Raw genomic sequence first — 18,073 nt, 5'->3', positions numbered from 1 at the left:
ACAATAACAGCCTGCTGAATTTCCTGACATCCATTTCATGATTGTACTTGTTTTATAGAGGTAGTTCTTTAATTGAGTTTACTATACATATTACAGCATGCTTGAAATCAGAATCCTTGAACTATTGGCGCCATGAGTTCATGCTTTGAGACATCCACCATCCAAATCTTCTCAGTTAATTTGAAAAGATGGGCAAATGAGCATTATCATTCTTTATGTTGGAAAGTAGACTCAGAAAGAGGTTTTTTTTGTTTTGGTTTGGTTTTTTCTTCTTCTTTTTTTTTTTTTTTTTAATAGTCACTGAGCATAACTGTGGCAGAGTCAAAATGTTATCTCTTGATAACAGTCTGAACAAGATCAGTTTGTGCCACCTCCTCTGGAAGTCCTCCTGTCAGCAGCACTCCAATCTCGAATTATTCTTGACCTTTTTTTTTTCCCCTTCTGGCAAAGCCTAAATGTCACAGAGAAAAATAGGTCTTACAGGCAGGTTGGACCATCCTGTGCAGAACTGTCTGTACTGAGGGTGAGAATTTTGTCTGGGTTTGTTTAATGGGTAGTTGAAGTAGGCAGCAAATCAAAATATATGGGATACGTTTCACTTCTCTGTGCTGCTGGTTGGAAGAGCAGAAAATAAGTAACTAATGAGCAGAGCTCCAGAGCCCACAGGAAAGTTGTAGCAGTATGTGGAGATTTTAACAGCCTTTCCTTTGTCAGGAACACTTCATCCCTAGAGCAAGAAGTGTTGTGCCTGTACCAAGCTCCACAAGGGGAAGCCAGCAGGGTCACCACAAGCAGCAGCCAAGCTGGAAGTTGTTTTAATAGGTTTCTTGATGTCCTAGATTGTTGGAATGAAGTTTCATAGTTCTGCCCCTAAATTCAGCAGGTTTTATCTCCTCCTACAGGAGGAAATTACTAGACCAAGACAGGGATTTGTCCCTGTATTTTATGTTCACATTCAGGCTAGGAAGTTGAAGTCTTCCCAGGAAGTAACCAAGTGAGTTTTATCATCTCCTCAGTGTCTACAACAGTTTCTCTAGAAGGCTTTATCTGTTTACGGGATTTAGAGATTAACAGCATGGCCCGAGTGTATACTGTCTCTGGACACACAGATTAAGTGTGAGGAAATATTGGCTTCCCTTCAGTTTTTATCCTTCCTGCTCTAGATCTGTGATGAATGGGGAGGGAGAGTGGCACTGGGGAATGAAATAAGAGACGGGTGTTGCATTGTCAGCTAGCTGGGTTTCTGTGACATGGACCAGTCATCAGAGACAGGATTGCAGATAATGATGAAGGGTTTATTATTGACAGAGGCTTTGTCTTTATCCTTTTGCCCTGGACAGTCGTGAATAAACAAGTAAAATTTGAACACTGTAAAAAATAACAAAATGCTTTTCTGAATTTTAAGAGCCTCACATGCTAGTTCAGAAGACAATGATCCCAGCTGCCAGAATTTCCAGGAGTCCTAGATATCTCCTGCAATACAATTATGCAGGCTCAGTAGAAAAATATTCTGCACATTTGGAGCTAAAGGACAATATAATAAATGACTGCAGGAAACTACACTGCTATTGCATCAGATTACATCTGAATCCACTACCAGTGGTTTTTCTGGTGTAGGAAATCTGCCCTTCAGGATCTCATTGTCCTCTTGTTTGTTTGCTCACATTCTCCTTGATACTGTAATACTAGTGCAAGTCAAAGGTAGATTAGAAGCAGCTGTTTTGTAACAAACAAACAAACAAAACCTTTTGTCTATTAGCTGTTAATCTTTTTTTTTTTTTTTTTTTTTTTTTCCCCCCAGTGGGTAGAAAAAGCCAGCTGACTGTTTGCAGACAAGCAAAACTCCAACAAATGGTTGCACTTTTTACAAATGGAAAATCTGGAGCTTGATCCAAGAATGGTTTCAGGAAACCTTCATGTTAGTGTTGTTTCATTTACTTCAGGAACAGTGCTAATTCCTGCAGTTCATGATACAGCCTCTAGGTCTAAAAACTCTCAGTACTGCCACAAAAATATGTCAGTGTTACAGTGCTATTGCTCAGTTGGAGTGTGTCAAAGACTTCTACTAGCCTGACAGGAATATATTGAAAACATCATTTACAATAAATAAGTAATATAACATAGTAGGACTAAAGCTTGAAAGGGAAAAATGAAGTGCAAAACTGTCTGGCACAGTGGAAAACTAACATGTAAATCAACTGAATCTAGTCCTAAAGACATTTTGTAGTATGCTGAAAGGCTTCCCTGATTTTCCACACTAACCCTAACACCCTGATCTCTGTGGCTACAGAGGAATGGGGAATACAAGGAGGTCTCTTCTGCCATGGATCTCCCATTCTCACTTACAGCAGATGCACTGAGATGTAAATTGGATTAGGACACGCAGGTCTTAATTTACTCCTGTAGCTCTAATGACTGGACATAAAATGTACTGTTGGTGTATTTTCTGAAGTGTAGGTGACAAAATGTGAATGTCATTCTCCTTTCATATTTTTGTGTATTTTAAAAAGTTCTGAAATGCACTTTATCTTCTATGCAGTTTCATACAGGTTTGATTTTACAAATAAAGCTAAGTTTATACAGTAGATTTCAAATAAAGGTAGTTTACTCAGAGTAGACTACAATGCTCTATAAAATACCTTTGTACATGTTAAAAAGATACATTAACTGCCTTACGTTCTAATTTGCATATGTATTTTGCACACACTTCACAACTAAAATGTTCATGTTCATCTTTTAGACTTGTAGAGCATTGCAAATGCCTGGCACTCTTAACATAGCGCCACATGGTGTTTGACTTAGCTTAAATGGGTGAGCATATAATGGTACTGCCAAGTTTTATGAGTCAAGTCATATGCAAAGTCTTATTCAGAGTCTTACGATTTTTAAGTAAGCATGTGATTTGGGGAAAGGGAAGACAAGACCTAAAATGACTCCTAGGCTGTTTGGAACTGGCACTACTAAAATTAAGGTGCCTGGGTAAGAATTTATTATTTGTATTATTCATATTAATATTTATTATTTATATAAATACAATACATATACACGTTTCTTCACATTTTGGACCTTTGACAGAGTAATTGTCATATTCAGAAGTTTAAGTGGAAATATGTAATAGTCCTTGGAAAGCTTTTGCTTAAAAAAGCAGTTGTCAATTACTGCTGGTTTTAGCAGCCGAGAGTGTATCTTAGAAACCCCTTCTCTAACTTTGACTAACCTATGAATTATGTTGAGGTCTGCAGTTAGTTAGATGATCTGACTCAGTTCTCACTAACCTTCACCTAAGAGGTATCATAATTTTTGGATTTTAGAGTAGACTTTCTGTTGCGAAACCAGTTTCACTCATGTGTTATGAGCCAAATTATGACTGCACGTTGGTTTCTACTGGATGGGACAGTGGAAAGGCAGGGTAACAATGAAGTAATGTAATCCTCCAACTGTCTGGTTCTTGTAGGGTTCCTCCCTCCAAAGCTAGGAGCTATCCTGCAGAGTGGTCACAAACATGCCCTCCTCTACAAGTTTACGCCATGTACTATTCCCCAAATTGCAACTCACATCTATGAAATGGCACGTATGGCTATGCCAAGCAAAATCTGTTAAGAATTTTAAAAGACAACCCAACTGCTATTATGAAAGAAAAACAACGTACTACATTCCTGCTTCTGGAGAACTGTAGAAATCAGATTTATCAATACTGAGGAGACTGAGTAAGTTTCTGAGAGAGATAAAGGGATGCAGAACTCCTCTGGCTGTCCTCTAACACTTGGATGTCACGGGTCCACAAGACAAACATGTGATCTGGATCCATAGCTAAAGATTAACTGTACTCATGAAAAGATAAAAAAAAAGTTACCTGGGCAAAATATTAACACTCGATGTTGATTGCATTTTCCTTGTTATGTTTACAAGTTATGTTTGTCTACATGCAGAACATTGCTACGACTATAAAACTAGACTTTTCTCCACTTCTTTTAACTTGGGCTATATTTTAGAAGTAGTTCACTACTTCAGACTTCATGCTGGCTCTGTGGGTTCTTCAGACTTCATGCTGTCTCTTTGACCAGTGGGGACATGATGTATAAATGCAGGCCAGATGCAGGAGGTTCTAATTTAACCTAATTAGAAAATCAAGAATATTACTAGTGTCAGTAAGCAGCTTGAAAAGATAATTGCTTCAAAAATTGGGTGTAAGAAAAAATAAATTGAATTTAGAAATAAAAAATGTAGCCAAAAATAATTTTTAAAAAGTATGTTTTTAATAGCTCATTTTACAGGAGGTAATTAGCCTTTTAGGTTTTGAAAATTGCTTATGAAATGTTCTGTTTGTAGTAAGGAGATTTTTGATGTTCTTTCTAATCATGAAGTCTTCTGTTTTGTTTTTTTTCTCTCTTTTGGAATATTCAGGTGTTTGGTTGTTGATGTTGTTTTGTTTTGTTTCTTTCTTTCCTTTTCCCCTTGGTCTTTAGGCTTGTCTGCTCTAAAATTGAAATAACATTAATAGTTTAGTTCTTCATTCTGTCCATGTCTGAACAGTTGCTCTCTTTCTGTGACTGGCTAATTATTCAAAATTATTTGACTGTTTTATACAAATGTCTTTGCCTATAAATTCATTGCTTTACCTAGAACTTAAACTCAGGCTTTTTTATGGCTTCATGACAATGTTTTCTAAAAAAAAAGTGTTTATAGATGGGAAAAAAAAAAAAAAAGCAAACAACAACAAAATAGAAACCACAAAGGTTTTTGTAAAAGATTTTAGTGACAGAAGCTTCTTTCAGGTTTCAGCAAGCAGATTCTGGCAGATTCTGTTCCTTACTCCTGAGAAGCTAAATCCAAAGGTAAGGGAACGGCTGCTAAGTGCAGGCTGCTAAGTGCAGCCTTAAGTCTCTAAAGACTGAAGCAAAAGACAAGATTTTCTTCTGAGATGTGATGTGACTACAGGGTCAGATTCTCTACTATCTTTTGATGCTATTCAGCCAGTTTAGATAACCACAGATGCTTGTCTAATACACTGGTAATTCTATAGTAAAATTATACTAATACAGTGATTCTCACGCCTTTTTCTGGGTCTGGTATTAAGGATACAGACAGAGGAATGAAAGTATCACGAAGCTTGTTGATATTTGCCTGCCATCAAGGTCCACATTGCTACAATAAGACTCAAACTGCTTTAGTTGACAATAAGGAAATAACAAAAGCAGTTTTAACACCATTGTTGTTAACATGTTGTAGGTACTCATCTAAGCATTATGTTACTCACTGTAATTACAGACTGAATTAGGCCACACTTTGTCACAAGGTTTATTCCAAACTGAAGCTACTTCCGTTGGATTGTCTTTGCAGCAGCAACACACTTTAATAAATGAACAAGCTTGGGCAGCTTTTCCAGAACTGTCTAAAACTAAATAATTAGTCAATAGCCATTCACGCAGCATATGACAGAGGTGCTATTATTGTCAGGGAAACTACAGAGCCTGTGATAACAACTCATGACTTAATCTGAGCAGTTAGTTGAACATAACATGCCTGTAATATTTAAAGCATAATATCTAATACATGGGAAAAAAAAAAAAAGAAAAAAAGAAAAAAAAAAAAAAAAAAGAAAAAAAAATTACTATTACATTAGGGACATGAATTACTTTTAAACAAGCTAACAAATTTTGCAGGTAGTTTTTAAAACTTGCTTATATACAAATTCCTTTTCCCTGCTGGGGATCCAGTTGCTCCATTTAGACTTTAGGTAAAAGAGCTCACAAACTGCCTGCAAACCTACAGTTCCCAGATGATAAAACATGGAAAAAGAGCCCTGACTTATTTCAAGTGCTTTGTGGTAGTTTGAAAAAAAACAAAGTGGATCCCAGAGTCACTTAGTGGGGCACGGTGCTTAAACGAATATGCCCTACAGAATCAGGTTGACTGCAACGTCATGATGATGCAGCTACACTGTCACTGGCTCCAGACACACTTCATTTGCAGTTAGCCAAGCTAACTATTTGGACTGTTTTCCACTGCACATTGTACAGCATGTCCTATATTTGTACAGTCCTAAGCATAATGGGACCCTACCCTTGATTGGCCTCTAGACAGTAGCGATACTAATTATAAATATCAGGGAAGTAAATGATCACATAACACCTTTGATGCATTTTCTCCAGCATGCAACAGCAATATTAATATGTACTCCTGCACAATGCAAGCAGATTCTGATCTATGCAATATATTTTTAACACAGTGGACTTGATCCAGACATTTCTGGCACCATCTTCTATTGTCTTTCATCACTTTGCAGCAAAGTTATGTAGGGTACTCTAGACTTGAGGTAGCTGTGGTCTAGTATTAAAATTAATGTTGAATAAAAAATCAAGTCTTTTAGCACCCTTCAGACAAGTGCTGGGCAAACATCTGTTTGTTTGCCAAAAACTAAATATATATATATATGAAAAAAAAAAGGAAATGAAAAAATGAACAAATCATTTTTGTCCCAGTCTATGTTCATATACTGTGCTGCAGAACAAATGAAAATCTGGGAGAGACATTCACTTCCTCTGCTGCCTACTTTTTTCTACTTTAGGTTTATAAATAATTGATGTGGAAAAAATACTACCATAAAATAAACATATTTAGAATTCCACTGATGTCTCTTTTATGATAAAATCCTTGAATTCTTCTGCAAAAAGAAGATGCAGTAAATTCAGACGTGGTAGAGATCTCACCCCAAATTACAATCTGACACTGAAAATATCAAGATTTCTTATGCCCTCACCGGAAGGGAGTTTCTGAGACAGAAAGTATTGAAACTGGTAGAGGAAAGTTATTTTTTACTTCATTAAGCTGAGATCTAGTCAATATCTTGAATTGTTCCCTTTCTTATTATGTATTAAAATGGTGCCGAGATGTCCCCACCAGAAGTTGGCATTAGGGAGACATGATGTAAGATTGCCCCCTGCAATTTTACAGTCAGAGGAAGAGTACAGAGAAGGGAATGAACTGGGGAGAACTTTTACAATGGCTTGTAAAAGTGCTGTTACATCTGTGGGTGGCATTTGCTAACAGCATAGTCTGAAGGGACAAAAAAGAAAGGGTGAACTGGTGAGGAAGGTGTAGGAAGAGAAAAAAAAAAAAAAAAGAGCAAGGATGGAGAGAATGAAACACGTGACAGGCAATGAAGTAAAGCTGAAGTGACTGTAAAAAGACAATCACTGAAAAGAAAGCAATGTGGAAAGTAAAACTGCAGGGTGATAAAGTAGTAAGTCGATATCATCAGTGGGTTCCTGATAATTCTTACTGAAGCTGCTTCAGTAGATTCACACGCCAACCTTGAACTTCAAGCAGAAGAACAACTGACTGTTATGAAACTCTTGGTTTGGTTCAAGGTCAATCATGTGTGCAATTTCAGGATAATTTATCTTTACCTGCCTTAAAATCCAAAAGAAAGACAGTGTCAACTTCCGTGCTGCTTAAAAATTACTTCTACTGATAAAATTTTATTTGTCATCTTCAGATAAGAGTAAAAAAATCCATGCAGTCATGATTAGAATTTTATGTATACACAGTTAAGATTTACTAGGCACTTTTCAGACAAAAGGAAAATGATACTTTTCGCCCAAACATCAAAGAGATTAAGACAGACAGCTCTTGGCAGAGGCCAACAGAAGGAGCAGCAAAATAGGAATAAGATTTTTTCTCAGATAACTTTGCCAGGAAAGGAATCTTTCTAAGTATGTCAAAGTTCATAAATTTGGTGAGCTTGCTAAGAGGACTACTGGAAAGATGTTACCTGATATCATGAGCATCTTGTCTGGACCTAACACATTCTCCTCCTTAGACTTAAAAAATCCAGTTCATCATAAGTAGGCAAACCAGAGCTTCAGAGGTTGTTCCTTAGGTCATTACATCACTATCTCACCTTTTGCTTGCCAAGCTCATTTAGTACAGAGGAAGGAGTCTTTTACATATCATCCTTTGCTTTGCATCTTTGAGAACAGTGTTAAAATTAAGCACATGATGCCAGGAGTTGATGCTTTGCTCTCCACTGCCTTGAATGATCAACCTGGGTAAACGATAAAGGGTAACCACTTGTTTGTGTGAGCGACTGAAAGCAGTTTTGCCAATAGGGATGTTTGGAATAGCATTTAATCTGAAAAGATAATTAGTGTTTTCTTTGTTGTGCAACTGAAGTCTCTGGAAAGAGAATCATATCACATCTCTCAATAACATGCAACTGGGTGGTAGAAATTGGGTTGAACTAGACAGACAAAAATAACTTTGGGAGGAGCAGAGAAAGGTTATGGATTATGTACTGATTTGTTTGTTTAATGTTGACCTATCTCTACAGCAGAGAGTTTAATGAGTTCCAGTAAGGACTTGCACCCAGCGAGTACAGCTGCAATTACTGTGGGAGGGTTAGAAGTCTCTGTGTGGGCACAGGTTCTGTGCTGCATCTGTTCATAAAGGCAGCAGTATCTTTCCCAGCAGCAGACTTCCTGAGCATCCTTCCACTGACCCCCCATTAATAATTAACAACAAAAAAGGGAATGGGATACACTGGGTGGAAATATAGGGCATGCGAGGTTTCAGTGAAGAAGTTGTTCAAACTTGCAAGTTTGAAAAAAAAAAAAAAAAAAAAAAAAAAAAAAGAAAAAGAAAGAAAAAGTTTACTGACTAAGACACTGTGAATTTATTTGTATAAACCTGCAAATAGAGGTTGTGTTTTTTTCTCCCTTTAAGTGCTATTTTTTATATGCATAGTTATGGCTTCTGAGAGTTGAAGTCATGTCGCTCATAGGTTCAAACTGTGACTGGATAAATTTACCAAAGACTAATCCATTGAGAGTTATTAAACTCAATGATATCATCTATAATTCAGGGTGTTCCTGAGCCACAACTTCCCAGAGAGTAAGGGAACATTCAGGCTTGTCTGGTTTGTCTTCCTTCTTTAGTGACTATCACTGATACTTTATCTACTTCAAGATGCTCATCCATATAACAACCTATTTCCCCTACACACCTCCAAAAAAGACATATCCCCCAATATACTTCTTTTCCTTCTGAAATGAAACGGTGGGTGGGAAATAAACAGGGGAGGAATCAGGGAAGAGCAGTGAAAAAAAAAAAAAAAAAAAAAAAAAAAAAAAAAAGTAAGGAGAAATAGAGCAATTGCCACAACCATCAACTTTCATGGAGCCAGAGCTCTGGTCGGATCCAGAACATCTGTTCTCATGATGTAGCAATGAAGCCTGACCTGTGTGATTTTTGTTCTTTTAAGAAATGGTAATAATTTATTTTCCTAATAAATCAGCACATCTAGTAGAGCTGAGGAGCTTTCGGGCAATAAACACTTCTCTAAGTCTGCAACTGACGCTGCAAAATTCTAGATAGAGATTGCACTGTGAATCCTACTTGCTTTTGATACTCAAACAATGGAGAGTGATAGAAACTGTGAAAAAATAAGGTCATTAAAAGGTGAAGGATGGTTAATTGTACATTAACAGAAACATACGGTGAAGGATGGTTCATTGTACGTTAACAGAAATGCACGGTGAAGGGTGGCTAATCGTATGTTAACAGAAATGTTCCGTGTCGAAGCTACACGTGTAGGTCCGTAAATCCGGATGCAACACATCCACAGCAGAGTTTAACTTTTTTGTTTACACATTCCTTTTCAGGTCTTATTTGTGAAACGCAGATTTGGAGGCCAGAAACGCCTCGGCGGGGGGCTGCCTGGCGTCTCGGTGCTTCGCCGAGCGGGCTGCATTTCACACACACGTTTTCAGGGCAGCGGATCACGCCTGCACCAGGGGGGCTGCTTTCCCCCTCCCAGCCCCTCGGAGCCCACTTCGGGCCCTTCCCCTCACAGGTCGCGGCCTCCCCGCGGCGGGGCGGGCCGGGAGGTGCCGGGCCGAGGCCGGGCCCTCCCCCGCCGCCCCGCTCGGCTCCGCTCCGCCCCGCGGCTGCCGGCGGCGCCTCCATGCGCTCGGCGGGGCAGTGCGCAGCCGCGGCGGAGCCCAGCCGGGAGGAGGAAGCGTTTGCGGGGCGGAGGGAAGGAGGCCGAGGCCGGCGGAGGCAGCGGCGGCGGCGGCTCATGGCTCCGCGGGCGGGCGGATGAGGAGGGCGAGTGCGGGCCGCTAGCGCTCCCCGAGGCATCAGCTCCGGCGGGGGGGCGAGGCGAGGCCGGTTCTCTCTCCCCCCCCCCCCCCCTTCAGCCTCCTCTCGCTTGGCGGCTCCGGCTGCGTGTCGGGGGCGCGGCGGTGGCAGGACCGGCTGCTGCTCGTCGCCTCGCCGCGGGCCGGGGTTATGGCCCCTTGGGGGAGCGCAGGAGGCTCCCCGGCATGGAGGTCAGCGCAGCTCCTGCTCCTCGTCGTCTCCTGCTGCGGTAGGTACCGGGGCAGCGACGCCGCCCGGGGTGGGGGGGTGGGGGGCGAACAAAGCGGCCTTTGGGCGGCGGGCCCGGGGTCCCTCAGCCCGGGGCAGGGCCCGGGGGCACCCCCCTGGACCGCCCCCGTCCTGCCGGTCGGCCCCGGGCTTCCCCTTCCCTTCCCTTCCCTTCCCCCAGCCGCCGAGCCCGGCCGCTCCACGGCTCGCTCTTTGTGATTTCTTCTTGATTTTTTTCCCCCAACCCCGCTTGGGGGACGTGGGTGGAAATCTTCCTCAGGGAGGTCCTGCAGGCGGAGGCTGGGATTTGGCCCGGCTGCCCTCGCCTTTATCTCCCGCAGATGTCCGCGCGGCTGGGAACTCCGGAGTTGGTGCGCGACTGCACAAACAAAACAAACCCCAAATCCTCTGAGTCACGAGTCAGCGCCGGCTCTGGGCGGCGAGACGATGCCGGGGAGATGTTTTACGCCAGCCAGGTTGGGACGGAGGCCACGCAGGATGCTCCCACTGAGGGGTGCCGAGGGGGTGTCGAGGCGCTGCTGTCGGGCCAGGAGTTTGTGGCACGGCCAGCGCAGGCCTCGGACCTCCGCTTTTGTTCGGCGCGCCCGCAGCCCCTGCCAAAATGGCATTTCGTGGCTGGCTATGAACCCGTCTCTAAACAAAGCTGCTCACAAAAAATACATAATGATTGCGTGAGCGGCTGTGTTTACGCTGCTGCTTTATGGTGTGTAGGTAGCCCGGTGGCATGTAATAGGGCAAACCCCAGATGCTTTGCGGCGAGTGTTGTCTCGCTTTCCCTCCCGGAGTTGTGTTTGTTTTACAAACTTGAGTGCAGGCTCTGCCCCTGGGCCCCGACGTGAAGAGCAGCCGGCTGGCGTGGAGCTGGGCATGTGCCTCGCTCTCAGGGGGACGTCAACAGCGGCCCTGGGTTAGCCAATTCTGAAGTTGGTGCCTTTACTTTGAACATGGGATTGGGCATATTAAGGTAGAATCTGTTTTACTGTTCAGTAAAACAAACTGGAGGCCAGGGGGTTGATACACTCAGGTTTTGTCTGTGCAAAGGGCTTTGTCCAGCGTGTGCCTGTGCTGCGAATAGCGGTGCCTTGACTGTAGATACTCCGCATAAACTTTTAAGAATGCTTCCCATTTCATTGATTAATATATGTTTAAGTGAGTAAAAGTAAGATAGGCTTCTTCACGTAGAACTATGGTTACACCAGTGTCTGTAACTGAATAGTTACACTAGCATAGTTTAATTTTTAAGTGAGCCCCCTTGGATAAGCAAGGCAAGGTGCTGACCAACCTTTTAAATGCACACAATGCCAAAGAAGAGAGTCTTTATGTAGGCTGGTAAAAAATCATATGTCAAAAGCTAAAGTGAAAGCACAAATGGAAAGGAGTTGGCTTGTGGTGAGCAGGAAATGGTGAAGAAAATCTCAGTTCTGGAGATGTTAAGTTATCCTTACGTTTATGTACTTAATGCGCTTGAGAAATGTAACTTCTGTGCAGAGGTTTTTTAACAAAGTCTATATTATTCTCTTATAATCTCCACAACTGAAATAAAAAGTGAAATTGCTAATTTTTTGTGACAAGCCTCACCAGCCAAACTTCAGTAGATAGTTTCAGGCTGTGGTGCTATAGATTTGGCACTGTTGTCAGGATTTCCACTGTAAAACTTAAACAACAAGCACAATCCTCTGTTGAGAGAGTGTGGGCGTGTTTTTTGGTTGTTTGTTTTAACAACTAAGTAAAATACGTGCGGAATAACATCTTTTATGGACCTTTACTCTAGGTTTTCCAAAGTTCAATCAAGTACGAGGAAGGCTCCATAACTCTTTGCCTCGCTGAGAAACCCGTTGCTGTTCATTGTCATCATTGATGCGAAGGGAAGGCAGCGTCCACTTTGTCAGTCTGCTGCCTCATCCTCTTGAAGGATTAATTTCTCCCTACAACTTCTTGTTATAAATGTCTGAAGTTCTGAGCAATTTCACAGCTCAAAGGAAGGGAACTTTATTCTTCCCACACTAGAGCATCCAAGAGGAGAACAATCATTTGCTATGTAGCGAAGCCCTATCTCTAGTACTCATTTTGATTTGTCTTGTTCATTTCTCTGGGGAGATGGAAGTGGGAGTGGGAAATATTCCCCATTAAAGCCTCTTACCTTCCTGTACAGCTGCTTTTAGTTCTTCCAAACTAAAATAATGTCACCATGAACTTTGATCAAGGCGCTGCTGACAGCAGAGCTCTGGACAGCAGTGTTGATCCTGAGCAGAGTCTTGCAGATATCGTTACGGTACTGTGTGTTATGGCTTTGAATTCAGTAGGCAGTGCTCAGGGTAAACACATACTTGGAGAAGCGGTAGTGCATTGCTTTGGTTTACTTCCATTATGCAGTTGCACAGCTATATCTAGAATTTTCCACTAATTAAAATACTAAACTCATGGAGGTTGATATGTGGGCCTTGAGCTCTCCAGAGAATGTTTCTCTGTTTCCCTGTAGTTAGTGATTTTTTTTCAAACCTTCCTTCTGATGATGACTGTAATTATAAAAAATTGAGAAGGAGGAATACTGATGTGTGAAATATTGGAATAGCACTGACTAACAAGAATTTTAGCTTGGTAGGATATTGGGCAGCAGTATTCACTTTTTAATATAACTGGCCTTCCTGTTGACTTGGAAATTTTCTATCCAATAAATACTTTATTATACATTTCTCTATACAATTCTGGCATGGCTTTTAACAGGATAAGCGTGAAGATATTTCTGTATATCTCAAAGGCCCTAAGAGTTGCCTGTTTTCAAAACAAAGCTGTATATTGCATTAAGTGATTTCTGTAGGGGAAAAACATCATTTGAGAAATTGGTCGTATTCTCTTGAGGGCAGGATTTTTCAAAACAGAGTTTGATGATTGATTAGCTGGAAATCAAATGAGTTTTGTTTTCTTGTTAAAACATCAGCTTGGATTTGAGAACTGAATTCCTATTACGTTAGATTTTTATTTAACCCTTGGCAGGATGATGGTTTATATCTTACAGGTGCTGTAATGCAGTGTTTTCAAGACCAGTTAGGGAGGGACTGGTGAGCAGAGTTCAAGTTATGAAAAGTCTCTGGAGTGGCACAGTGCAAAAACAAAGGCATGCTTTTGTTTGCCCTTTGGATGTGGTGTGGAGATGTGGATACTCACCTTTTTCAGACTGCTGCAGAGTCCAACTTTTTGTCTTAACTGTACCTGTCATCACACCATGTAGTAAGAATTTCTGTCCCACTCAACAGAAAACTACAGCAGATTTTATTGCATGTTGTAGAGTTGGTAGTGATCAATCCCGAGGTACAGTAGGCTAATTACCCTACTTCTGCCTTCACCGGACATAATACGTATAAAAGAAAAGTATTTACAGAAGTGGGACTGTGTCACTGAAACAGCTCGAGGGCAGAACTTTGTGGCATGATAGAGATCGGTCTTACTTCTCCATATCTACAGGATGGGTTTGGGGCTTTACTTAAGTGCTGATGAATGAGAATCATTAGAAGAGGTCTGAAAATTGTTATTCCCAGAAATCATAATTGAAGCAATGTTGCATGTTACCACTGAGACTGCAGTGCTATCGACATTATTCTGGCCCATGAAAAGAAGAGACATACAGGCTTTAAAACGCTTAGTTCTGGATTAGTACCATCCCAGGTTTCTGTAGTACAAACGTTGATTGAGGTTACAATGAGATCACACATAATCCATCGTTCATTTGTTTTTTCATGGTTTTAAGATCAGGCAGGTCATATCGTTAAAAAAGTTAACTAGTCTGGACCCAAATTTTAGTTTCATGTCAGTTTGCTGACAATGGCATGAGGAAAAATAAAATTTCCTTCATTCTTATTTGAAAGAATAGCTTGAATCCTGTAAGCAAGTAAAGTCTGCCAGCCAATTTATTTCATTTTCTAAAGAAGTTGTGCTATAAAGCCAGAACGCACTGTCATAAAGGAATGGCTTGGCTTAATAGACCATTGTACCTTAAACTCTTAAATGTCACTTTTTAGTGATACTTCTGGGATACATTGGACAAATATATTTTTCTAGGAAGTAAATCATATTATTTGCAAAACTGCTGTGTTTAACATATTAGAAAGGTTTTGTAGTCCTTAAAGAGAAAATGGCCTAATTTTAATGGCATAGCAATTTCTATTGTCTAAGAAGTTTATCATCTGTCAAGTTATGTAAGTACATACTCAACTGGCTGTTCAGAGCCACAGTTAGGTCTGTAATCAGAGTACCTGTGAGGTCATGTGGATAATGCTTTGAGTGTTTGAGAGGAGAAGAAAAAAGCAGATCCTAGACAACCTCATAGCAAAAAAAGAGTTTGAAAATTTTAATCTAAGGTAATTGGGGTGATTTTAAGTACACGCTAAATGAGAACACCTTCAGCCAGAGGATGAACAGAGAGGTACTTGTAGCTGGAATCAGGACAGAAGCCACCTGATTCCATTACTGTCATCAGAGCAAAATGTATAATTAGCTTGGCTTTTCCAGCTTTCTTCTGACATTGCTAGGAGGAGAAGAGCACTGCTGGGTTGGAAGGGCCCTACGGGTGAATCTGTGTGACTCCTTTGTTTTGCTGGATCCTATTTCAATATCAGATAGATGGGTACCACATCTGTATTTTTTTTAACTGAGCACAGTATATATTGTTTTATATTTCTCCTTACTAAGACTTACAATTATGATCAGTCTTATGGTTCATTAACAGATCTCAAATTCTTAAAGTTAATATTTTGATATGTTAGTTACAGAAGTGCCTCTGCACACATTTACCTTTTACCATAGCTTTTATTTTGCCCTAGCTTTCCAAGCTGTGGAAGGCATTTTTTTCATCCTTGTTAAGTAGGAGATTCATTCCCTTATTTTTTTTATTCATGAGTACTGTTTGTACTGCATACATAGTCTCTTTTTGTTTTTTTTGTTTTTTTTTTGAGATGGCTCTGCATTTTCCAGGGGTAGTGCTCCATTTATATTGTCGCAGATAGTTAATAGTGATGCTGAGCACTGGAACAGCTAAGATATCTAGCAAGGCACTAATTGAGAGTGTGATGTGTTAACAAGCTTGGATTTTTATTTTTATTTTTGCTGTCTCACAGTTCACACAGTCGCACTTGTATGCAGGGCAGAATTGCTAGCTCGAACATTTTGTGGTGCCAATTATACTGAGGTGTCAAGTGGTCACTAAGATTCAGCCTGCTTAGTTGACGTGGCTTTAAGAAAACATTGGGTAGCAATGTGTTTAATAGCATGGGAGATGGCTGTGGATCCAAGTTCCTGTGTTTATCCTGTCAGTAGCAAGCAGTGCTCCCAGTGGTTTATATAGCAGGCTCTGTGATACTGTGCTCTGAAAAGTTGTGTTCTTCTGACTACATTTTGTGGCATTTTCTACCCTTGACTTTTTGACATAGTTGTTCCTTTAATAATATTTCATTACAATTAAAATTCACAATTGCATTGAAATACATAGCACTGATTCTCATGAATATCTAGGCTTAAACTACTACTATGAGTGTGACTGACAGGTGAGTGCAAATACTTCCACAGGCACTCTTCTGGACTTGGTTGTGACTTCGTGCTCTGACCAGATGCTTTAAACTTGGATACACTGCCACTTTCTACACTGTTAACCTGTTGTTGAAATAAAGGCTTTTTAGCAAGGCAAATATATTTAGTAGTGATCCGTTCGATTTTTTCCCCCTCTAATCTTACAGTTTGAATCTTAGGTCATGAGGGCATTGGTGATAAGTTGCTCAGCAGTTTCTTGAGGAACAACTTTCTGGAAGTAGGCAGGAAAAGGTGTTAATCTGTTTTTGCCCTAACTTGTTACTGGAACAAAAATCAGAAAGCAGTGATAAAAATAAAATAACTCCTTTAAATGGAGTGCATTCTGGGGGGAGGGAGTTGATGGCCATACAGAAACATTTGGCTTAGTAGCTGCGGTTGTCATAAGATAGTCTCTCTTTTCACATAAGCATCTTGTGATTTATAGGTACTTTCTAGTTGGTTAGGGAAATTTGCTTGACATGCAAGAAAGCTGAACTTAACTTACCGAGAGTTGCAAACTTTCTGCAAAGCAATGAAAGTGCACTATTTGCATTTCTGTGGAAGGTGAAAGTAAGCTTGAGCTATGTTTTCAGGCTGTGATTTACATGTTTGCACGCACCTGATTGTGTGTCTGTAATTCGTGACCATCCTTCCCCTAACCGAGATGTTTCCTCTGCCAAGTGGAAGTCCCCGGGACCGACTTTGTGTAGCAGTTCAGAGCAGTGTTTAGGTCAGTTGCAGACAGAAAACAGGAAAGTGATCCTCTAACAAGCAGTGTGAGCACACTGGTATGTGGTGGAAGACTATGGTGTTCAAAACTTAGGAACAAAACACTCGGTAGAGGTTCCTGTAACTTGGTTTTATGATTCTAGCTTTGTGTGAACCTACTGGGAGACAGGTCCCTCTAAAACTACAGATTGCGGGAACAGGTCTCTCCTGAACAAGATTACTTTTCCTCTAATCTATACATCTATACTATCTTACTAGAAATAAGTTTGTTCTATTCAATGTCTCTTAAAAAATTGATGAGCTTATTCATTTAAGGAATTGTTCCTTTCAGAATAACTTTGTCATTCTGAAAGTTTTCAGAAGCAAGCAAATTGAGAACAGAAATTGGATGTCTCGTTGATGTGTCTCAGCGAGGGGAAAGCACGTGCTTGTGTTCGTGTGTTCTGGCTCCTAGGCTTTACCTGTATGTGAATTTTCATGAAGCATATTAGAATCCAAGAATGAGTTAGTATACCCTCATTGGGTATTTGACTGCAAGTAGAAGAAAGTAAAAGCTTCAGTTAGGGATATTGTAGTAACTGGGATTGAGCATGCTAGGGTCACCTCATTTAGTAAACAAATCCTCATATATAAAAATGCATAGCTTTAAGTGGAGGCCTTAGCACTCCCCTTGTTTTCCTGCTGAAGGAAGCACTTTCCAAAGAGTGAACGATTCTAGAGTCCTAATTAACATGCTGCCTCATTCGTTGCATTCGTGTATTTACTGCAGTCTGTTCTTCATACTGCTAAGCAATTACACTTTTCCATTTGCTCTCTTCTAAAGAAGTGCTCAGAGACAGTGCACAGGGATTTAACTCTAAATGCGTGTCTAAACAGTATGGAAATATTTGTAACTGGACTTGGGAGAGTTCCATTTCTTTTTTTTTTTTTTTTTTCCAATTTATAATTATTAAGTACAGAGATGCAACATTTCTCCTTTCCATGATGCAAACACCAGCTTAAATATTCCCAAAGAGATGCCTGTTGGCAAGTCAGGAAGATGAATGATAAAATTGTCAGACACCAGTGATCATACTGACGTGCAGCTGGATGTACTGCTTGGGACTGATTTGGGTAGTTGAGTAATTAGTAGAAACTGAGCTCCCATCTGTGTGCCTTTCTGTTGCTTATATGTTTCCTACCCTAAGGTTTGAATAGAATGACCGGTTCAATGGCTAGAGGTACTCATGGAGACTGGAAAGTTGGGACGGCAAAGAAGGAAAGACTGGAGAAGACATGTTCATGTCTAACAGTGGCAGAATCACGCTTTAATACGGAAGGGAAAGTGCAAGCTCTCGGGGAGAACAGCTGGTACTTAAGAGGCTGTGAAAATGGCAGTAAGGGGAACAGTCTTTTT

The 18,073-nt window shown here is 40.7% G+C and overlaps 1 protein-coding gene across 1 annotated transcript in view; it reads left to right on the top strand.

Annotated features, from left to right (window-relative positions):
- Nucleotides 1-10,000: 10,000 nt before the first annotated feature.
- Nucleotides 10,001-18,073, top strand: part of LRP12 (LDL receptor related protein 12) — a 52,396-nt gene continuing 44,323 nt past the window's right edge. Inside the window, exon 1 of the mRNA XM_082753858.1 lies at nucleotides 10,001-10,369. Within this exon, the coding sequence (XP_082609984.1) occupies nucleotides 10,291-10,369 (79 nt within the window). The 5' untranslated portion in view covers nucleotides 10,001-10,290. The remainder of the gene's footprint in view (nucleotides 10,370-18,073) is intronic.

This window comes from Aythya marila (genome assembly GCF_965140915.1).
Source record: "Aythya marila genome assembly, chromosome: 2".
Classification (NCBI taxonomy): domain Eukaryota; kingdom Metazoa; phylum Chordata; class Aves; order Anseriformes; family Anatidae; genus Aythya; species Aythya marila.
Note: the sequence above shows the minus strand (reverse complement) of the source record. Positions and strands in the feature narration are given on the sequence as shown.